At 45.0% G+C, this 23,660-nt stretch overlaps 1 protein-coding gene across 1 annotated transcript; it reads right to left on the bottom strand.

The window, feature by feature from the left end:
* Positions 1 to 785: 785 nt before the first annotated feature.
* On the bottom strand, positions 786 to 23,080 carry LOC129711786 (equilibrative nucleobase transporter 1-like). The gene is made up of 4 exons (XM_055659720.1): positions 22,691 to 23,080; positions 20,375 to 20,514; positions 2,053 to 2,212; positions 786 to 803 (listed from the first exon to the last, which is right to left on the bottom strand). The coding sequence occupies exons 1-4, from the start codon at positions 22,811 to 22,813 to the stop codon at positions 786 to 788; spliced, it is 441 nt and encodes a 146-aa protein (XP_055515695.1). The 5' UTR covers positions 22,814 to 23,080.
* Between the last annotated feature and the right edge of the window lie 580 nt (positions 23,081 to 23,660).

Here is a 23,660-nt window from a genome sequence, read left to right as displayed (position 1 = left end):
GGAAGAAGTGTAGTTGAGATAGTTGTGAAAGTCAGTGGGCTTGTAATAGGCATCTGTCATTAGTCTATATCCGAGGGTGGAGACCTTGATATCAAGAAAGGGGAGGGAGGTGTCCAAGTAAATCTGAGTGCAGGATAGAAATTGGTGGTGAAGTTTATAAAGTCCAAAAGTTCTGCATGGATACAGGATCCAAGATGCAGTCATCAATGCAACGGAGTTCGAGTTCAGGGATATGGCCAGTGTACGACTGGAGCAAGAATTGTTCAACGTAACCCATATAGAGGCAGGCCTAGCTGGGACCCATGCGAGTGTTCATAGCTACGCCTTTGATTTGAAGGAAGTGGGAGGAGTCAAATGAGAAATTCTTAAAGGTGAGGATCAGCTCTGTTAGGTGGAGTAGAGTGTTAGTAGAGCAAAATTGGATGATGCTGCGGTTGAGGAAGAAACGGAGGGCTTTAAGACCTTTCTGGTGGAGGATGGAGATGTAGAGTGACTGAACGTCCACAGTAAAGATGTGGGAATGAGGGCTCCGAAAACCGACGAAGGGCGTGTGTAGTATCTTGGACATAGATCAGGAGAGATTGGACCAGGGAGGATAGGATGAAGTCAAGGCAAGCAGAAATCATTTCAGTGGGACAGGAGCAGGCAGAAACAATGCGTCTGTTAGGACAGTTGTGTTAATGGATTTTGTGGAGTGGGTAAAACCGGGCTGTGGGGGGTTGGGAAATGATAACGTTGGAGGATGTGGAAGGTTGGAAATAATAAAATTGGAATGTTTTGTGAGATTATGGTTTGGTGCTCATCTGTGGGATGCGGTAGACGTCAGCACGTCAGACTGCCATGGCACCTGCTTTGTTTGAAATGAAAAGCTCTAAAGAGGTGGGGACCGGTGGAGCCGAGAGACTTGGTCATCACTGGGCGGTGAGGACTCCTTACATTTGAAAAAGGCACGGAGTTGGAGGTGAAAGAAGAAAAACTCTACATCGTGGCGAACCCGGAACTCATTGATGTGGGGGCGGAGGGGAACAAAGATGAGGCCTCTGTTGAGGTCAGACCATTCTGTATCGGAAAGGGGCAGGTCAGGGGGATGGGTGAAAACATGACAAGGGTGTGGGTTGGGGGTCAGAGTAGGGCCGGAGAGTAGAGGGAGATTAAGGTGAGATCCTGTGTGGCGGGGTGGGGTAGTCAGCATAGGAAAGGGGCAGATGAAAGGGAGAAAGTTACATGGAGAGTTCTAAAGAGATATAGGCCAAACGCAGACCAATGGTGTTCTGTTAGGTTGTGTAACGTGGTCGGCAGGGACGGGTTGTGCTGAGGTGCCGGTTTCCATTCTGCGTGAATCTAATTCAGAGTTTGTAAGGTGAGTCGTGGATTGGACGAGGGCAGGAATTGATGTAAAGTTACGTGTCAGAGTGAGATCCTGGAAGGAAAGTGAGACAACTTCATACCTTCTGGCCCGTTGAGCTGGAGATTATCTGCGGCAGGCGGCTGTTCACATCCATCTCCCGATGTACCCTCAATCTCCACCGCCCCCTCACTCCTTTGTTCCGTCTCTTCCCTTCGCCCTTCTGGATACCATTCTCTCTTGAATTTCACTGTGCCCATTTCAAATTCGTCACTCACCTCCCCATTCTTTTCATCAGCCTCATCCCTCCACGTCCCATCCTTCTCTCCCCTCCCCCCTTCCTTACCTTCCTCTGTATCTTTCCTCCACTCTCCCTGCCCTCCTGCCATCCCACCCTTCCCTGCTGCCTTCTCTCCCCTTCTCCTTTTCATCACTCCCCTCCACTCGCCCTCTGTTTCTACCTGTCCCTCTTTCTCTCCCCTCTCCCATCTCTTATCTCCCTTCGTCACTTCCCTACACTCTCCCTTCTGCCCCTCCCTCTCGCTGCTCCCCTCTTTATTCTCGCTGTCCATCCCCATCCTACAGTTTTGCTCCTTCTCTTCCCCATCTCTCGTATCTCCCTCTGTCCCTCCCCTCCACTCACCCTTCTCGCCCTCCATCTCTCCCCTCCCCTGTCCCGAAGCAGCATCTGCCACATTTCTCCCCACTTCCCTTTCCCAGATCATTCCTGCCTCTCCGGCATCTCCCTCAATCTGCTCCCTCCTGTCATTCCTGTTTCCCTCCATCTGATCCACTGCCAGTGTAGAATCCCCCTGTTGAGTGGTCTTGATCGCATGGTCCATGAGTCGATCCTTTTCACAGTTCACCCTGGGTGGCAAAAGAACTGGTATAAATGTCATGAGGCCAGGATTTCAGTGACCGACAAGGATATCCCTGTGCATTGTGACAAAGTATTGTCAGTAAAAGGGAAAGTGTGCATCAAAGAGATTCACCAGGGATTGTTACCTAGGATTGTGAGCTGGAGCAGGGCCGGCCTTAAGCCGATTGGACCAATTGCTCCCAATTGGGCCCCGCAGCTAAGGGGGCTCCGCTCTAGAGTAATCAAAAGATCCGAGGGCTCCGCTCTAGGATCAATTGGAGCAAAGATCTTATAGCACACAAGATGGTCCCCTCCTGCGAAATACAATGGACTGACGTGTAGTACGCACTGGAGCGTAACCTCCGTCATTTCAGTAACCCCGACCCGACTTCAGTTATGCCTCTCGCATGGGAACAGTTTATGTGTTTTAAAATGTTTTTTTTTATTTTCTTTTTAAACGGCACATACCTTGTACAAGGAGGAACTGCAGATGCTGGTTTAAACCATAGACAGACACAAAAGGCTGGAGTAAATCAGCAGATCAGGCAGCATCTGTCACTAAAACAAGTTGTATTGTAACTACGTATGTACTTTTCAGAGGTGATCCACACATTTTGTTTGTTACTTGTAGGCTTACATGTATGCAATTTTATATTAAAATATAGCTCAGATCTGTTTGGTCCATTAACTCGCAGGCACTTTTTAAGCGCACATTTTGATTACTTTCCATTCTACCATAGAGATATAAAGTCTATTAGACTAAGTCGGACCCGTTGGGTCCCATGTTCACATGGGAGGGCTGGTCCCCCAACGCAATATTCCAACTCTCCAACAATTCCAATATTGGTGGCCAGCGGGGGGGCTTTCTGGAGCGCTGGTATGGGTTCTTGGGGTGGCAGCTCAGTCCCTCAAGCCTGATCTTCTGGCAGCTCACTCACGGCTGGTGGGCTGGCAGTTGACTCATGGCAATTCCTTGAAATTCCATTTCAAGCAGGATGCAAGGCCACCAAATTCAAATCCATTTTCCTACCATTTCAAGCAGGGTGCAAGACCACCAAATTTGTGCAGTTTCTTGCCTCTTTGAGCAGCGTACAAGGCCACTAAATTCAAGTGCAGTTCCCTACCACTTCAAGCAGGGTGCAAGGCCACCGAATTCAAGTGCAGTTTCATTCTGTTTTAAGCAGGGTGCAATGCCACCAAATTCAAATGCAACTTCATACCATTTCATGCAGGGTGAGACCACCATAAAACCACACAAAACACCAAACTCACAGTTCAATAGACATTCAGTGTGTTAAGTTGATTCACAGCTCAGAGTCATGACCTCTCCCCCATCATGCAGAGACTGAACCACACACACTTCTTGGTTTTATCACCCCTCCCCCTCACACCGGAAATGGTGTAGCCTTCATGGTGTGATTGACAGGAGAGAGATTCTCAACATTTTTTAAACACTACTAACACTTATTTTTCATTGATGGGAAGAATTATCTGCACCTGCTGAGCGGAGGGAGACTGAGTAAGATGGCCAAAAATCACAGCCATAAGTGGTAGTGTTTTATCTAAATCAAAATACAGTGCAAACAGGAAGTAAGTGCATTTGCAGTAGTGCCTTTTAACTTCAAGCCAAAGCACCCAAACCACCATTTGCAGTAAGTAGTGCCTTTTAACTTCAAGCCAAAGAACACAAACCACCATTTGCAGTAAGTAGTACCATTTAACTTCAAGCCGAAGCACCGAACCCACCATTTGCAGTAAGTAGTGCCTTTTAACTTCAAGCCAAAGCACTCAACACACCATTTGCAGTAAGTAGTGCCTTTTAACTTCAAGCCAAAGCACTCAACACACCATTTGCAGTAAGCGGTGCCTTTTAACTTCAAGCCAAAGCAGCCAACCCACCATTTTCAGTAAGTAGTGCCTTTTAACATCAAGCCAAAGCACACAACCAAACCTTTGCAGTAAGTAGTGCCTTAACTTCAAGCCAAAGCACCCAAACCACCATTTCCAGTTAGTGCCTTTTAACTTCAAGCCAAAGCACCCAAACTACCATTTACAGTAAGAAGTGCCTTAACTTCAAGCCAAAGCACCCAAACCACCATTTGCGGTAAGTAGTGCCTTTTAACATCAAGCTAAAGCATCCAACCAACCCTTCGCAGTAAGTAGTGCCTTATAACTTCAGGCCAAACACCCAACCCATACCATTTGCAGTAAGTAGTGCCTTAACTTCAAGCCATAGCACCCAAACCACCATTTGCAGTCTGTGCCTTTGAACTTCAAGCCAAAGCACCCAGACCACCATTTGCATTAAGTAGTGCCTTATAACTTCATGCCAAAACACCCAAACCATCATTTGCAGTAAGTAGTGCCTTTTAACTTCAAGCCAAAGCACCCAACCCATCATTTGCAGTAAGTAGTGTCTTTTAACTTCAAGCCAAAGCACTCAAAGCACCATTTGCAGTAAGCAGTGCCTCTTAACTTCAAGCCAAAGCACAAAACTCACCATTTGCAATAGGTAGTGCCTTTTAACTTCAAGCCAAAGCACCCAGACCACCATTTGCAGTAAGTAGTGCCACTTAACTTCAAGCTTAAGCACACAACTCACCATTTGCAGTGTCGTACTTTTTAATTTCTTCTTCTTCTTCGGAGTTTTACGGCAGCCGGCAGCGCAATGTTGCATTGCTGCCACCTCCTGGCTTCATTCCACAGTACTCTTGTCTTTATATTAGATCCATTTTATAAGCCCAGAGGCCCTCAAGAAATCAAACAACAACTTTATTCCTTTTCCTTTCCCTCCACACTCTAGAACGTTCTTTACTGATATTTCTGTCAATCCAATTTTCCTCATTTCAATGATCATAAATCCTCTTTCTGTCTCATATCTCCTACATGCAACTAGGGCATGCTGAACTGTTTCTGGTTGATGGCATTCCTGACACAGCCCAGTAGGGTGTTTTCCCAATATTTTTAATGTGCTGTTCAGACTTTTTAACTTCAAGCCAAAGCACCCAAACCACCCAAACCACCATTTACAGTAAGTAGTGCCTTCTAACTTCAAGCCAAAGAACCCATACCACCATTTGCAGTAATTAGTGCCTTTTAACTTCAAGCCAAAGCACCCAAACCACCATTTGCAGTAAGTAGTGCCTTTTACATTCACACCAAATCACCTAAACCACAATTTGCAGTAAGTAGAGATCACAGTGGTCTTGGTGAGACCACACTGGTCTTGGAGTATTATTGCGTACAGTTTTGGTCTCCTAATCTGAGGAAAGACATTTTTGCCACAGAGGGAGTACAGAGAAGATTCACCAGACTGATTCCTGGGATGTCAGGACTTTCATATGAAGAAAGACTGGAGAGACTCGGTTTGTACTCGCTAGAATTTAGAAGATTGAGGGGGGACCTTATAGAAACTTACAAAATTCTTAAGGGGTTGGACAGGCTAGATGCAGGCAGATTTTTCCCGATGTTGGGGAAGTCCAGAACAAGGGATCACAGTTTAAAGATAAGGGGGAAATCTTTTAGGACCGAGATGAGTAAAACTTTTTTCACACAGAGAGTGGTGAATCTCCGGAATTCTCTGCCGCAGAAGGTAGTTGAGGCCACTTCATTGGCTATATTTAAGAGGGAGTTAGATGTGGCCCTTGTGGCTAAAGGGATCAGGGGGTATGGAGAGAAGGCAGGTACAGGATACTGAGTTGGATGATCAGCCATGATCATATTGAATGGCGGTGCAGGCTCGAAGGGCCGAATGGCCTACTCCTGCACCTATTTTCTATGTTTCTATGTTTCTAATTAGCGCCATTTAACTTCAAGCCAAACACCGAACCCACCCTTTGCAGTAAGTAATGCATTTTAGCTTCAAGTCAAGGCACTCAAACCACCATTTGCAGTAAGTAGTGCCTTATACCTCCAAGCCAAAGCACAAAACCCACCATTTGCAGTAAGTAGTGCCAATTAACTTCAAGCCAAAGTACACAACCCTCCATTTGCAGAAAGTCGAGCCTTTTAACTTCAAGCCAAGGCACCCAATCCACCATTTGTAGTAAATAGTGCCTTTTAACTTCAAGCCAAAGCACCCAAACCAACATTTGCAGTAAGTAGTGCCTTTTAACTTCAAGCCAAAACACCGGACCGTCCATTTGCAGTAAGTAGTGCCTTTTAACTTCAAGCCAAAGCACCACCCAACCATTTGCAGTAAGTAATGCCTTTTAACTTCAAGACAAAGCAGCCACCCCAACATTTTCAGTAAGTAGTGCCTTTTAACTTCAAGCCAAAGCAACCAAACCACCATTTGCAGTAAGTAGTGCCTTAACTTCAAGCCAAGACACCCATTCCACCTTTTGCAGTAAGTAGTGCCTTTTAACTTCAAGCCAAAGCACCCAAACCACCATTTGCAGTAAGTAGTGAATTGTAACTTCAAGTCAAGGCACCCAGACTACCATTTCCAGTAAGTTGTGACTTTTAACTTCATGCCAAAGCACAAAATCCACCATTTGCAGTAAGTAGTGCCTTAACTTCAAGCGACAGCACCCAAACCAACATTTGCAGTAAGTAATGCCTTTTATCCTCAAGTCAAGACACCCAAACCACCATTTGCAGTAAGCAGTGCGTTTTAACTTCAAGCGACAGCACCCAAACCAGCATTTGCATTAAGTAACCATATAACCATATAACAATTTACAGCACGGAAACAGGCCATCTCGACCCTTCTAGTCCGTGCCGAACACATAATCTCCGCTTCAAGTAGTCCTTTAACTTCACGCTAAAGCACCCAAACTACCATTTGCAGTAAGTAGGGCGTTTTAACTTCAATCCAAAGCACAAAACCCACCATTTGCAGTAGGTAGTGCCTTTTAATTCAAGCCATAGCACCCAAACCACCATTTTCAGTAAGTAGTGCCTTAACTTAAAGCCAAAGCACCCAACCCGCCATTTTCAGTAAGTAATGCCTTTTAACATCAAGCCTTTTCACCCAACCCAACATTTTCAGTACGTAGTGCCTTTTCACTTCGAGCGAAAGCACCCAACCAACCCTTTGTAGTAAGGAGTGCCTTTTAACTTCAAGCCAAAGCACGCAACCAACCCTTTGCAGAATGTTGTTCCTTTTAACTTCAAACCAAATCACCCAATCCACCATTTGAGTTAGTGCCTTTGAACTTCAAGCCAAAGCACCCAACCACCCATTTGCAGTAAGTAGTGCCTTTTAACTTCAAGCCAAAGCACCCAACCAATCCTTTGCAGTAAGTAGTGCCTTTTAACTTCTAACCAAAGCAACCAACTCACCATTTGCAGTACGTAGTGCCTTAATTACAAGCCAAACCACGCAAATCACCATTTGCAGTAAGTAGTGCCTTTTAACTTCAAGTCAAAACACCCAAACCATCATTTGCAGTAAGTAGTGCCTTTTAACATCAAGCCAAAGCACCCAAACCACCATTTGCAGTAAGAAGTGCCGTTTAACTTCATCCCAAAAGCACCCACACCACAATTTGCAGTAAGTAGCGCATTTTAACTTCAGGCCAAGGCATCCAAACCAACATTTGCTGTAAGTAGTTCCTTTTAACTTAAAGCCAAAGCAACCAAACTATCATTTGCAGTACGTAGTGCCTTTTAACTTCAAGCCAAAGCACCCAAACCAACATTTACAGTAAGTACTGCCTTTTAACGTCAAGCCAAAGCACCCAAACCACAATTTGCAGTAAGTAATGCCTTTTAACTTCAAGCCAAAGCACCCAAACCACGATTTGCAGTAGGTAGTGCCTTTTATCATCCAGCCAAAGCACCCAAACCACCATTTGCAGTAAGTAGTGCCTTTTAACTTCAAGCCAAAGCACCCAACCCACCATTTTCAGCAATTGGTTCCTTTTAACTTCAAGCCAAAGCACCCAACCCACTATTTGAGTTAGTGCCTTTGAACTTCAAGTTAAAGCACTCAACCCAACATTTGCTGTATGTAGTGCCTTTTAACTTCAAGCCAAAGCATCCAATCCACCAGTTGCAGTAAGTAGTGCCTTTTAACTTCAAGCCAAAGCACCCAACGCACCATTTGCTGTAAGTAGTGCCTTTTAACTTCAAGCCAAAGCACCCAACATCCCATTTGCAGTGAGTAGTGCCTTTTAACTTCAAGCCCAAGCACCCAACCCACCATTTTCAGTAAGTAGTGCCTTTTAACCTCAAGCCAAAGCACCCACGCCACAATTTGCAGTAAGTAGTGCCTTTTAACTTCAAGCCAAAGCACCCAAACCACCATTTGCAGTAAGTAGTGCCTTTTAACTCCAAGCCAAAGCACCCAAACCACCATTTTCAGCAATTAGTTCCTTTAACTTTAAGCCAAAGCACCCAACCCACCATTTGCAGTAAGTAGTGCCTTTTAACTTCAAGCCAAAGCACCCAACATCCCATTTGCAGTAAGTAGTGCCTTTTAACTTCAAGCCAAAGCACCCAACCCACCATTTGCAGTAAGTAGTGCCTTTTAACTTCAAGCCAAAGCACCCAACCCACCCTTTGCAGTAAGTAGTGCCTTTTAACTTCTAGCCAAAGCAACCAACCCACCATATGCAGTACGTAGTCCCTTAAGTACAAGCCAAACGACCCAAACCACCATTTGCAGTAAGTAGTACCTTTTAACTTCAAGCCAAAGCACCCAACCCACCATTTTCAGCAATTAGTTCCTTTTAAACTCAAGCCAAAGCACCCACACCACAATTTGCAGTAAGTAGTGCCTTTTAACTCCAAGCCAAAGCACCCAAACCACCATTTGCAGTAAGTAGTGCCGTTTAACTTCAAGCCAAAGCACCCAAACCACCATTTGCAGTAAGTAGTGCCTTTTAACGTCAAGCCAATGCACCCACACCACAATTTGCAGTAAGTAGTTCCTTTTGACTCAAGCCAAGGCATCCAAACCACCATTTGCAGTAAGTAGTGCCTTTTAACTTCAAGCCAAAGCACCCAACCCACCATTTTCAGCAATTAGTTCCTTTAACTTTAAGCCAAAGCACCCAACCCACCATTTGAGTTAGTGCCTTTGAACTTCAAGTCAAAGCACCCAACCCACTAGTTGCAGTAAGTAGTGCCTTTTAACTTCAAGCCAAAGCACCCAATCCACCATTTGCAGTAAGTAGTGCCTTTTAACTTCAAGCCAAGATACCCAAACCACCATTTGCTGTATGTAGTGCCTTTTAACTTCAAGCCAAAGCACCCAACGCACCATTTGCTGTAAGTATTGCCTTTTAACTTCAAGCCAAAGCACCCAACCGACCCTTTGCAGTAAGTAGTGCCTTTTAACTTCTAGCCAAAGCAACCAACCCACCATGTGCAGTACGTAGTCCCTTAAGTACAAGCCAAACGACCCAAACCACCATTTGCAGTAAGTAGTACCTTTTAACTTTAAGCCAAAGCATCCAACCCACCATTTGCAGTAAGTAGTGCTTTTAACTTCAAGCCAAAGCACCCAAACCACAATTGGCAGTAAGTAGTGCCTTTTAACTGCAAGCCAAAGCACCCAAACCACCATTTGCAGTAAGTAGTGCCTTTTAAAGTCAAGCCAATGCACCCACACCACAATTTGCAGTAAGTAGTTCCTTTTGACTCAAGCCAAGGCATCCAAACCAACATTTGCTGTAAGTAGTGCCTTTTAACTTCAAGCCAAAGCACCCAACCCACCATTTTCAGCAATTAGTTCCTTTAACTTTAAGCCAAAGCACCCAACCCACCATTTGAGTTAGTGCCTTTGAACTTCAAGTCAAAGCACCCAACCCACCATTTGCTGTATGTACTGCGTTTTAACTTCAAGCCAAAGCATCCAACCCACTAGTTGCAGTAAGTTGTGCCGTTTAACTTCAAGCCAAAGCACCCAAACCACCATTTGCAGTAAGAAATGCCGTTTGACTTCAAGCCAAAGCAGCCAAAGCACCATTTGCAGCAAGTAGTGCCTTTTAACTTCATGCCAAAACACCAAAACCACAATTTTCAGTAAGTAGTCCCTTAAATCTTCAAGCCAAAGGTCCCAACCCACCATTTGCAGTAAGTAGTGCATTTTAACTTCAAAGTAAAGCACCCAAACCACAATTTGCAGTAAGTAGTACCTTTTCACTTCAAGCCAAAGCACCCAAACAACCATTTGCAGGCATTGCCTTTTTTAGTTCAAACAACCATATTTTCATTTTCAACCCACATTAAGGGGACACACAATTGAGTAGACATGTGTTCAGTGTTATTCAGAGCTCAGAGAGATGTGACCCTCTGGTTCCTCTATCTTGCAGACTCAGTGAGGCACACCACACGGGTATTATAGTCCCTCCCCCCTCCCACCAGCATGGGACAGCAGAAAGAATGGCAATTTATAAAAAACCTTAATATCTCTCTGATTTTTCATCGATGGGAAAAATCCTTTTGCCCTGGAAGGCGCAGGGGGGCTCTGAGCGATGTGGCCAAAAATGACGGCCATAGGTGGTGGCATTCTCTTGGATATCACGCCACAGCGAGCCAAAGGCGGTCAAGATCAGACTTTTAGTAATATAGATAATAGACTTTATTTGTACTTATATGATTCTACAGACCTTGGCTAGGAACCTGGGGATCACCAAAATTGTTCCCAATTGGGCCCCGCACCTCCTAAGGCCGGCCCTGAGATGGAGTTGGTTTGGAGAGACTGGATATGTTGGACCATTTGCCTTTGGAGGCGTGTAATCGGCTGAGGTGTGACCTTTCTGAAGTGTACACGATCATTAGGGCCATTGTTAAAGTGAATGCTCACATACTTTTACCCCAGGACACATAGTTGCAAAACAAGAGAACACTGGCATAAGGTGTGGGGGAGGTTTTTACGAGAGACCTCAGTGCCAACATTTTCACAGCGGAACGTTCTACCTGGAATGAGCAGGCAGAAGAAGCAAAATAAGCAGATAAAATTACGACTTTTAAAAAGACATTTTGAAAGATATATGGACAGTGAGAGTTTAGAAGGGTGTGAACAAAATGGGACCAGCCCAGTATGCTGACGTGGCTGGCAAGGAAAGGGGGGCTGAATGGCCCATTTCCACGCTCTGTAACTGCAACTAACTGTACGATTCGTGTCATATGGATAATTGTCCCTTATTCCCATATATCGCTGCATCTCACTCCCAGGCACGTGGTATTCGTGATATGCTCGCTACACGGAGTTCCCTCCACTAGATATCTGGGTGCAACTAATGGAATACCCTAGGTCTGCGAGAAGCAGCACCGCAACAAGATTGCTGCGGTTGCGGGCATTGTGGACGTCTGTCAAAATATACAGCGAGATAGAGGTCAGCTAATGAAATGGGCTAGAGTTTAACCAAACATGTTTGAGGTGTTGTACTTAGGAAGTTGAATTGAAGGGAAATGTAAACGGTTCATGCGAAGACATTTCACAGCATTGATGTACAGAGGGATCTTGGTGCCCATGACCATAGCTCCTTACAAGCGGCAGCACAAGTCATTAGAGTGAGAAATAAGGTGGGTGGCATTATCGCCCTCTTTGGTCGGATCATTAAATGGCAGAATCAAGAAGTCAGGATGCAGCTATATAAAATTTGGTTAGGCCGCATATGGAGTATTGCGTGCAGTTCTGGTCCTGGACCTCATGTTCGTGCCTTGTGATAATGTTGCTACGCGTCTTGGCATCAGCCCAGAACCTTCCCACTCTTTTAAATTAAGAACCAGGATATATTGTTTTAATGTTGGAGGGGGGATACTTCAGGGAAATGTGAGGGGTTAATTTTTTTTATGTAGAGCAAGGGTGTCAAACTTTGTTTGCCTTCGTTTTTTCAACCCCATACTGCTTTCTCCCCATGTCAAGGGATATGGGGAGAAGGCATGCATGGGTTATTGATTGGGGATGATCAGCCTCGATCACAAATGAATGGCGGTGCTGGCTCGAAGGGGCGAATGGCCTCCTCCTGCACCTATTTTCTATGTTTCTATGTAACCTGCTCTCATGTGTCTCTGTATCAGCTATAACTACAAACTGTTTCACTTTACGAATTTTGTTTCTTATGAAGAAGATTGCCTTTTAGGATTGGTATTAAGTTACAGTGGTAGGTTATAAGGAAGTTGTGATGAGAGAGAGCAAAAACAATGCTATTCTGGCTAAGATGATTTTGGTAGCCACACCCTTTCCATTAATGAACCATGTGAAATTGAACATTAGCATAACATTAGCAGACACAAATGTAGATGGAGCAAAACAAATTGTTGGGTCTACTTCTCCGCTACCATTTTAGTGCTGGCATCCAAGAGAGACCTCCGCCGGTCACTGCAGGTTTCTGGGAGATCCGGAGAATGGGAAGGGCCTAGAGCAGAGACGTTTTGCGGTCGGCTGAACTCCAAATCTCTCCTCCACCATGCTGCTCCACACAGTGTAAAGCAAAGATCTCATAGCGGAGCAAGATGGCCTACTCCTACGCAAAACACGTAGTACGGTCATGGGCAGATTCATGGGTAATTATAGGACCCATTTCAGCAACCAGCCTCCGCCATCTTGCTTTCGCCATCTTGCTTCCGGCCAAAGATCGGATCTTTGCTTCCGCCTCCACTCTCAAATCTAAAGAATCTTCTCTTTGTCCATGGCGTCCACATCTACTAGTCCTGCATTCTGCTCTGCGGTAAATTGCTCCAATCGGTAAGAAAACATTTATTAATTCTGTGGCATATTGACAATTTTATTTAGCCTGTTCAATCTCTCACTGTAGTTAGATCATAGAGCTCAGATAGTCGAGTCTTCATGGCAACATCCTTGTAAAAATCTTATCCTCAAGAGCATTTTCTTTCTACCTCTCGGTTATTTGATGCAGAATAAGAACATATTGACTCTGTTTTGTACTGAGAATTTTATTAAGTCTGCCCGAACTTTCACTATAGTTCAGATCTTAGAGCTGGGTGCTCCCCTTTGTCTCAGATACAGTCGAAGCCTCAAGAGACAATAGTTGCAGGAGTAGGCCATTCAGCCCTTCGAGCCAGCACCGCCATTCAATGTGATCATGTCTAATCATTCACAATCAGTACCCCGTTTCTGCCTTCTCCCCATATCCCCTGACTCCGCTATTTTTAAGAGCCCTATCTAGCTCTCTCTTGAAAGCATCCAGAGAACCTGCCTCCACTGCCCTCAGTGGAGGCAGAGAATTCCACAGACTCACCACTCTCTGTGAGAAAAAGTGTTTCCTCATCTCCGTTCTAAATGGCTTACTCCTTATTCTTAAACTGTGGGCCCTGGTTCTGGACTCCCCCAACATCAAGAACATGTTTCCTGCCTCTAGTGTGTCCAAGCCCTTAACAATCTTATATGTTTCAATACGATTCCCTCTTGTCCTTCTAAACTCCAGAGTGTACAAGCCCAGCTGCTCCATTACCTGCATGCTTACTTTCATAGACTGATGTACAAGGAACCCCAGCTCCCGTTGTACTTCCCCGTTTGCCAACTTGACGCCATTTAGATAGTGCTGGAATAGGTGCAGGAGTACTAGTTGCCTCATGGCAACATCCTTGTAAAAATCTTCTCAAGAGCATTTTCTTTCTACCTCTCTGTTATTTAATGCAGAATAAGAACATATTGACTGCATGATATTTTCTGTAATTTCAAATGTCGACAGTGTGTCCAGAATACTCGCCGACATGATCTCCTACACTGAACTGTGGAGTATTTGTCAAATAACTGCCATCTTATGTACATTGTGTGAAATTGTGATTTGTTAGCTGCACAAAACAATGCAAATGGCGATTTATTTATTATTGTATCTACGTTGGACGTTTTGCTCTTTGGTGAAGCAGGGGTGGAGCTATCATTGTGTTACATACGTTGAATTGTACATCACTTTCACAGGTTAGCTGATATGCTGAACACTGCAACCCTGTATATCTCGTGCACAGAATAATGTGAATTATGTCAATCTTACAATGCATGTCAGAAATAAAGTGTTAACCATGTTAATGGATTTCTATTATGAATTATTTAAAATTGAGTGGGTTGGTGCCATATGCTGCTAATGTGTCGTTATCAGACATTCAGTGTTAAAAAGAGAAATAAATCACAATAAAAGCGAAAAGATGGTCCTTCCACAGCGTGCGGGGAGTCTAGCCTGGATCAGCATGGCCGAGGCACCAAAGTGAAGTTGCGGGGAGGTTTACAATTTTTTTAATATAATGTTGACCCTTCTCTAGTCTGAAATAAAGTTCATCATTGGATATAAAAATCGGAAGAAATGTAAATGTGTGTGTTATATTATTATATACATCTATATCACATTCATGTATGTGTAATCTTTCCAGCACAATCTAATCGCTGAATAAAACCATCCTTGAGTTATACATCATTTGTAAATCTTGTTTAAAAGAAATTTAATTTTGTGAAATACTTAATTTAGATAACCCCACCATTACAGACAGATTTCACTCCACTCTCTGGCTATTGGGAAGACCAGACCCATTTTATTGTTGAGAAACAATTCCATAGACACAAAAACATTAAGGACCATTCCAGGGCTAGAGCAACTGGAATCTTCATATTGCTATCATTTTCCCAAATACTGCAACTGTGAGCAATGTGATTAGATGAATGAATTACAGAATGCAAGTGTAATACAAAATCAACTCAAACACAGCAAATGAGCCATTTAAAAATAAATGATTTAAAAAACATTAGAAAATTACCAGTCAAAATTTATAAACAATTTATTCTTTAACTAGAATTAACAGAATTATGAACTAACAGAATTATGAATCTAACCCTATATCACACACACAAACTATATCACGCCATATAAGGAGCGCGCGGCTGACTAGGGAGGCGGGTCATGCGCATGCGCATCAGCTCAGGGGGAAGCCTGGACGCCCCGGAGACATCTGCAGCCTGAACCGGCACCGGGGACCAAAGATTCTAGAGGAGCTATAATCTTTGCCGGGGACAGTTGCAGCCCGATCCGGCACCGGAGACAGTTGCAGCCCGATCCGGCACCGGGGACCAAAGATTCTAGAGGAGCTATAATCTTTGCCGGGGACAGTTGCAGCCCGATCCGGCACCGGAGACAGTTGCAGCCCGATCCGGCACCGGGGACCAAAGATTCTAGAGGAGCTATAATCTTTGACGGGGACAGTTGCAGCCCGATTCGGCATTGGGGAAATCAATCTGCGGGCTGGATAGGGCCCCTTCCCGGGCCGCATCCGCCCCATGGGCTGGTAGTTTGACACCCCTGATATAGAGCAAGCTGCCAGAGGTGTTAGTTGAGGCGGGTCCTATAACAACATTTATAAAACAGTTGTACAGAACACAGACAGGAACAGTTTAGAGGGATAGAAACATAAAAACATAGAAAATAGGTGCAGGAGTAGGCCTTTCGGCCCTTCGAGCCTGCACCGCCATTCGATATGACCATGGCTGATCATCCAACTCAGTATCCCATCCCTGCCTTCTCTGGGCCAAACGCGAAGAGGTAGGAATAGTGGAGGTGCATATCGGCTTGGGCAGGTTGGACCGAAGGACCAGTTTCTGTGTGGAATGACCATGACTCTATTCGCTGCTATGGAAGTTTAGATCTATGGGATCCAAGGAGAGAGAGCTGAATGGATAGAAAATTGGCTTCATGGAAGGAAGCACAGGGTGATGGTGGAAGTTTGCTTTGCGGACTGGAGGTCTGTGACAAGTGGTGTACCTCGGGGTTCGGTGATGGGCAGTTACTGTTTGTCATCTATATCAATGATTTGGATGAGAACATACACAACAAGATTAGCAAATTTTCAGATTATACAAAAGTGGGTGGTTTTGCAGATAGCGAAGATGGTTGGGAAAATTTGCAGCAGGATCTTGATCGATTGACCAGGTGGGCTGAGGAATAGTTGATGGACTTTAATACTGAGAAATGTGAGTTTCTGCATTTTGGGAAGTCTAACATGGGCAGGACCACACAGTGAATGGTAGGCCTCTGGGTAGTGGTGTCGAGCAGAGGGATCTAAGCCTGCAGGTGCATAGTTCCTTGAACGTGGAGTCGCAGGTAGATCGGGTAGTCAAGAAGGCTTTTGGCATATTGGCCTTCATCAGCCAGAGCATTAAGTATATAAGTTGGAGGCTGCATTTGGCGTATTGTGGGCATTTGGCGTATCTGGGAACTATGTTGTCAAGCTCGAAAGGGTGCAGAGAAAATGTACAAGGACATTGCCAGGACTAGAGGGTCTGAGCTATAGGGAGAGATTGAGTAGGCTGGGACTCATCCCTTGGAGCACAGGAGGATAAGGGGTTATCTTATAGAGGTATATAAGATCAGGAGAGGAATAGATTAGTTAGATGCACAGATTATCTTGCCCAGAGTGCTAGAATCGAGGATCAGAGTACATAGATTTAAGGTGAAGGGAAAAGGGGTGGATGTATGGAACAAGCTGCCAGGGGAGGTAGCTGAGGCAGGGACTATCTCACCATTTAAGAAACCATTAGACAGGTACTTTGTTTGCTACTGCTTGTCGGAGAGGATTTAAACTAATGTGGCAGGGGGATGGGTACAAGAGCAGAGGGGCAGGGGGGTGTAAAATGAAGGTAGAAGCAATAGGTAGCAAGGTGAAAAGTAAAAGTGGCAGGCAGACAAAACCAGTGCAAAAATCAAAAAGGGCCACTTTTCAACATAATTGTATAAGGGGTAAGAGCGTTGTAAAAACAAGCCTGAAGGCTTTGTGTCTCAATGCAAGGAGTATTCGTAATAAGGTGGATGAGTTGAACGTGCAGATAGCCATTAATGATTATGATATAGTTGGGATCACGGAGACATGGCTCCAGGGTGACCAAGGCTGGGAGCTGAACATCCCGGGATATTCAATATTCAGGAGGGATAGAGAGAAAGGAAAAGGAGGTGGGGTAGTGTTGCTGGTTAGAGAGGAGATTAACGCAATGGAAAGGAAGGACATTAGTTTGGAGGATGTGGAATCGGTATGGGTAGAGCTGCGAAACAATAAGGGGCAGAAAACGCTGGTGGGTGTTGTGTACAGGCCACCTAACAGTAGTAGTGAAGTTGGGGATGGCATCAAACAGGAAATTAGAAATGCTTGCGACAAAGGCAAAGCAGTTATAATGGGTGACTTCAATCTACATATAGATTGGGTGAATCAAACTGGCAGGGGTGCTGAGGAAGAGGATTTCTTGGAATGTATACGGGATAGTTATCTAAACCAACATGTAGAGGAACCAACGAGAGAGCTGGCTATTTTAGACTGGGTATTGAGTAATGAGGAAGGGTTAGTTAGTAGTCTTGTTGTGCGTGGCCCCTTGGGCAAGAGTGACCATAATATGGTTGAGTTCTTCATTAGGATGGAGAGTGACATTGTTAATTCAGAAACAATGGTTTTGAACTTAAAGAAAGGTAACTTTGAGGGTATGAGACGCGAATTGGCCAAGATTGACTGGCAATTAATTCTAAAAGGGTTGACGGTGGATATGCAATGGAAGGCATTTAAAGACTGCATGGATGAACTACAAAAATTATTCATCCCAGTTTGGCAAAAGAATAAATCAGGGAAGGTAGTGCATCCATGGATAACAAGGGAAATCAGGGATAGTATCAAAGCAAAGGATGATGCGTACAAACTAGCCAGAAAAAGCAGCATACTGGGAGAAATTCAGAGACCAGCAGAGGAGGACGAAGGGCTTAATTAGAAAAGGAAAAATGGATTATGAAAGAAAACTGGCAGTGAACATAAAAACTGACTGCAAAAGTTTTTATAGATATGTGAAAAGAAAGAGATTAGTTAAAACAAATGTAGGTCCCTTGCAGTCAGAAACAGGTGAGTTGATCATGGGGAACCAGGATATGGCGGACCAATTGAATAACTACTTTGGTTCCGTCTTCACTAAGGAAGACATAAATGATCTGCCGGAAATAGCAGGGGCCCGCGGGTCAAAGGAGGTGGAGGAATTGAGTGAAATCCAGGTTAGTCGGGAAGTGGTGTTGGGTAAATTGAATGGATTAAAGGCCGATAAATCCCCAGGGCCAGATAGGCTGCATCCCAGAGTACTTAAGGAAGTAGCTCCAGAAATAGTGGATGCATTAGTAATAATCTTTCAAAACTCTTTAGATTCTGGAGTAGTTCCAGAGGATTGGCGGGTAGCAAACGTAACCCCACTTTTTAAGAAGGGAGGGAGAGAGAAAACGGGGAATTACAGACCAGTTAGCCTAACATCGGTAGTGGGGAAACTGCTAGAGTCAGTTATTAAAGATGGGATAGCAGCACATTTAGAAAGTGGTGAAATCATTGGACAAAGTCAGCATGGATTTACGAAAGGTAAATCATGTCTGACGAATCTTATAGAATTTTTCGAGGATGTAACTAGTAGCGTGGATAGGGGAGAACCAGTGGATGTGGTGTATCTGGACTTCCAGAAGGCTTTCGACAAGGTCCCACATAAGAGATTAGTATACAAACTTAAAGCACATGCATTGGGGGGTCAGTATTGATGTGGATAGAGAACTGGCTGGCAAACAGGAAGCAAAGAGTAGGAGTAAACGGGTCCTTTTCACAATGGCAGGCAGTGACTAGTGGGGTACCGCAAGGCTCAGTACTGGGACCCCAGCTATTTACAATATATATTAATGATCTGGATGAGGGAATTGAAGGCAATATCTCCATGTTTGCGGATGACACTAAGCTGGGGGGCAGTGTTAGGTGTGAGGAGGATGCTAGGAGACTGCAAGGTGACTTGGATAGGCTGGGTGAGTGGGCAAATGTTTGGCAGATGCAGTTTAATGTGGATAAATGTGAGGTTATCCATTTTGGTGGCAAAAACGGGAAAGCAGATTATTATCTAAACGGTGGCCGATTGGGAAAGGGGGAGATGCAGCGAGACCTGGGTGTCATGGTACACCAGTCATTGAAGGTAGGCATGCAGGTGCAGCAGGCAGTAAAGAAAGCGAATGGCATGTTGGCTTTCATAGCAAGAGGATTTGAGTATAGGAGCAGGGAGGTTCTACTGCAGTTGTATAGGGTCTTGGTGAGACCACACCTGGAGTATTGCGTGCAGTTTTGGTCTCCAAATCTGAGGAAGGACATTATTGCCAGAGAGGGAGTGCAGAGAAGGTTCACCAGACTGATTCCTGGGATGTCAGGACTGTCTTATGAAGAAAGACTGGATAGACTTGGTTTATACTCTCTAGAGTTTAGGAGATCGAGAGGGGATCTTATAGAAACTTACAAAATTCTTAAGGGGTTTGAAAAAGGCTAGATGCAGGAAGATTGTTCCCGATGTTGGGGAAGTCCAGGACAAGGGGTCACAGCTTAAGGATAAGGGGGAAATCCTTTAAAGCCGAGATGAGGAGAACTTTTTTCACACAGAGAGTGGTGAATCTCTGGAACTCTCTGCCACAGAGGGTAGTTGAGGCCAGTTCATTGGCTATATTTAAGAGGGAGTTAGATGTGGCCCTTGTGGCCAAGGGGATCAGAGGGTATGGAGAAAAGGCAGGTACGGGATACTGAGTTGGATGATCAGCCATGATCATATTAAATGGCGGTGCAGGCTCGAAGGGCCGAATGGCCTACTCCTGCACCTAATTTCTATGTTTCTATGTTTCTATGTACAAGGATAGGACAGGTTGAGAAACATATGGACCTAATGTGGGCAGGAGGGACTAGTGTAGCTGGGATATGTTGGCCGGTGTGGGAAGTTGGGCAGAAGGGACTCTATGTATCTATGACTATGATTCTCTTTAAAATCTCTTTTCTACCTGCAAGTATGGAACTATATTCTGTATGTCCCCTCTTGCTTTATCTATTGTACTTGAATTTGACCAAATGATATTTATGTATGGTATATCTGATCTGTTTGGATAGCATGATACATAAAGCTTTTCAATGTGCCTTGGTACATGCGACAATAATACACTTAAACCTACATATATACGTTGTAGATCTACTGTACAGTATATCCCGCTGTATATTTTGACAGCATGACTATGCTGTAATGTTCCATGTTCTATATTCTCCCTATAACATGTAATGTCACGGCAGAGTGGACTGGAGGAGGCCGGTAACCTGAGCAAGTGGCAGGTTCGGTAGGAGACCTGAAGAGTGGGGGGGCAGGAACACTAGCGATGGCCTGGAGGCTCCGTGCCTCGAATGGATTTCACCTTGTACCTCACTCTCTCTTGAACATGTAACCATACTCCAGTTTCGCATCTTACCCGTAGCTGAAGCCCTCAGGCAGCGGATAGGGGATGTGTTTCCATGGAACGAGAAAGACCGTGCGTAGTACGTGGAGGACGCTGAGGCAACTAATGAACAGGAAAATCGCCATCACGGAGAAACCAGCTTCATATGCCACCTGGGAGGAGAAGGGGTAAGAACATGTGACACGTTGAAAGAGGAGGTCTGGCACTTTACAGGTGGCACCGTTCACCGCACCCTATAGATCTCGACCCTGAACCATCCACACATTTCCCCATCGTCGCCTTTCTCCGCAAATTCCTTCGCTTCATCATCCATTTATCGGTCATCTCTCTCTCTCATTCTCTCTCTCTCTCTCTCACACACACACACAGACAACACAAAATAGTACTAGCTTAAGATAGACACTAAAGCTGGAGTGACTCAGCGGGACAGGCAGCATCGCTGGAGGAAAGAATGGCTGACGTTTCGGATCGAGCCCCTTCTTCAGACCCGAAACGTCACCCATTCCCTCTCCAGAGATGATGCCTGCCCCCGCTGAGTTGCTCCAGCCTTTTGCGTCTATCTTTGGTTTAAACCGGCATGTGCAGTTCCTTCTTACACACGAGACAAGTCGAATATCCTCCATCCTCTCTCCCCGTCTCTACCTTCCTTGTGCATGTGCTTAGCACCTACTCACCCTATCTCCACTCCCTTTCTCTTCCACACAGCCCTCTATTCAAGCTCTCATTCCGGCCCACTGTTTTGTTTCCTCCCTCACCTTTTGCCACGCCTCTCTCCCCGACCCTGTGTTCACATCTCCACGTGTCCACACCCACAACCACCCCGCATCGCTCCCTACGCTGACGGCCCGTGACCGACCTGATGGGCCGGGTTGCGATATTTGCTTCCAATGTCCCCATTGGCCCCATCCAATGGACAAGAACAATTGACTCTAGTCTGTTTTACCTGGAACCATGGAGTTAATGACAAAAGAGAAGTAGCCTATTCTGGAGTTAACTTCGTGACCTCGTTTAGTTTAATTCAGAGATACAGCGTAGAGGCAAAGCATTTGGTCGACTATTAATCACACTACATACTAGCTCCATGTTATCTCACTTTCGTATCCTTTAAGAAAGAACTGCAGAAAAACTGCAGAAAAATCGAAGGTGGACAAAAATGTTGGAGAAACTCAGCGGGTGAGGCAGCATCTATGGAACAAAGGAATAGGTGACGTTTTAGATCTTCGTCCTATTCCTATTCCACTCACTATACACTGGCAACCAAGCCCACAGCAAGTGGCAAAGCAGATTCATAACGAAATCTTATGAATGCATGCATTCATCTGTCGGGGCATTGAGTTTAACATTTAGGAGGTCGTGTCGGCTTTATAAAACAGGTGTAGCTGCATTCAGACATCGACTGTCGTCCTGGTCGCAGCATTGTGGGAAGGATGAGGCTTCGGAGAGGCTGCAGAAGTTTCTCAGAATGCTGCTTGGATTGATGATATTAGTTCTGAAAAAATGGACAAACGCGGAGTGTTTTCTCCAGTACGTCGTAGGTTGTGGGGATAAATAATAGAAGCATATACAATAATGAGAGGCACAGATAGAATAGGCAGTATGTACTTTTCCCCCCAACGGTGAAATTGGCAAATACGTGGTCATAGTTCCGAGGCGGGAAGGATAAAATTTAAAGGACACATGAGGCTTTTTTTACTCCGAAGGCTGGCACGATAGTATTATTTAAGAGGCTATTAAATAGGCACGTTGTTACACACAGGGAGTGCAGGAATGTGGATCATCGGCAGACAGAGGAGGTTACTTTAATTTGGCACCATGTTCGGCACGAAAATTGTGGGCCGAAGGGTCTATTCCTGTGCTGTACTCTTCTGTGTTCCAGCCAACCTCTCCAGGACGGCCCAGTGGTAAGCTGCTGCCTCACAGCGCCAAGGACCCACGTTCGATTCTGACCTCAGTTGCTGTCAATGTGGAGTTTGCACGTACTACCCGTGACCACGTTATTTTCTTCCGGGTGCTCCGGTTTCTTCCCACATCCCAAAAAGGTGCAAGGATTTTTTTGTGTGAATTGAGCTCTGTAAATCACCCCTTGTGTGTAGGGAGTGGATGACAAAGTAGAATTAGTTCGAACTAGTATGAACATATGATTGATGGTTGGTGTGAACTGGGTGGGCTGAAGGACACGTTTCCGTGCTGTATCCCCAAACTGTATCTCCAAACTATTATAAACTAAACTATTTTCTTCAACCAAGGACACGGATTGGATCTGCTCTGCTCATGGATTACGGTGATTAGCACGTTACTCCTGGAAAGATTTTGTGACAGGTTACTTACCTTGACCAACAGGAAGATAACCGTCGCGGAACTGAAAGCCCCGGTGTAGACGGTGATTACTGTGGCGCGCTTCCTCCCAAACAGATTTCCAATCTGGGCAGCAGACGTAAAACCAACAGGCATTAACTGTACTCAGATGGTGTTGAAACATTCTTCCCTTGCCCACCCCACTTCCTGAAGTCAGCAACAGCTTCTAACCCTCTGTTATCAGGTTTCCCAGCAGTTCATCCTTAAGCTGGGCACTGTCTCATTAACCTCAACCCCATTGTGGATATTGAACACCAGAACGTGGCAACAAAAGTACATAGAGTGCGAAAGAAGTAATATGGAATTTTGCTTTCATAGGTCGGGACATTGAGTATTAGTCAAGAAGGCTAGAAGCAAATAAATGGGACGTTGGTTCGTGCTGAATTCTCCTACGTTCCATGCTCTGTACCACATAGCTTCCTTTTTGCATTATCTGTTGTGCATGCGTTTCAATTGATTATATTTATTTATAATATTATCTGATCTGATTGGATAGCATAAAACAAAGCTCTTCACTGTAACTGAGTACACATGAGAACAGTAAACCTAAACACGTGACACTGCCGTCATTGGCGACACGCTGGGACCGTACTGGCTGAGCGCTAGCTACACCGTGGGAGGGACAGTGCGTACGGAATGCCGCACTGTGGGAGGGGATGTACTCGGTGAAAGCTACGTATTGGGGCACAGCAGTGAAGAAGTGCCGCACAGTGTTGGGAGAGTCCGTTAATCCGGCGCTCCCTCTGCGCTGCCCCATGTCAGCTTGGTAGTTCTGGTCAGATCGGGTCGGGAGCGTTCATCACACAGATTAGGGTAGGGGGAAACAAAGCTGGCGAAGATGTGAAACCCACTTGTGATAGTTGGATACATGTGGTGGTGGTGGTGGTGGGTGATGATTGGCAGAAGAGACCAGAGTGGAAAATGAGGGTGGTGATAAGGGTAG

Source organism: Leucoraja erinacea, chromosome 31, assembly GCF_028641065.1.
Source record: "Leucoraja erinacea ecotype New England chromosome 31, Leri_hhj_1, whole genome shotgun sequence".
NCBI classification, from domain to species: Eukaryota; Metazoa; Chordata; class Chondrichthyes; order Rajiformes; family Rajidae; genus Leucoraja; species Leucoraja erinaceus.
Note: the sequence above shows the minus strand (reverse complement) of the source record. Positions and strands in the feature narration are given on the sequence as shown.

Bases quoted from the DNA above. Each gene is read 5' to 3' on its own strand.
- LOC129711786 (XM_055659720.1), bottom strand. From the start codon at position 22,813: ATGCCTGTTGGTTTTACGTCTGCTGCCCAGATTGGAAATCTGTTTGGG. The intron at 20,515-22,690 runs GTAAGTAACCTG...TTCTCCTCCCAG, and splicing joins TTATCTTCCTGTTGGTCAAG to GTGGCATATGAAGCTGGTTT. The intron at 2,213-20,374 runs GTAAGATGCGAA...TTTGCCACCCAG, and splicing joins CCTGAGGGCTTCAGCTACGG to GGTGAACTGTGAAAAGGATC.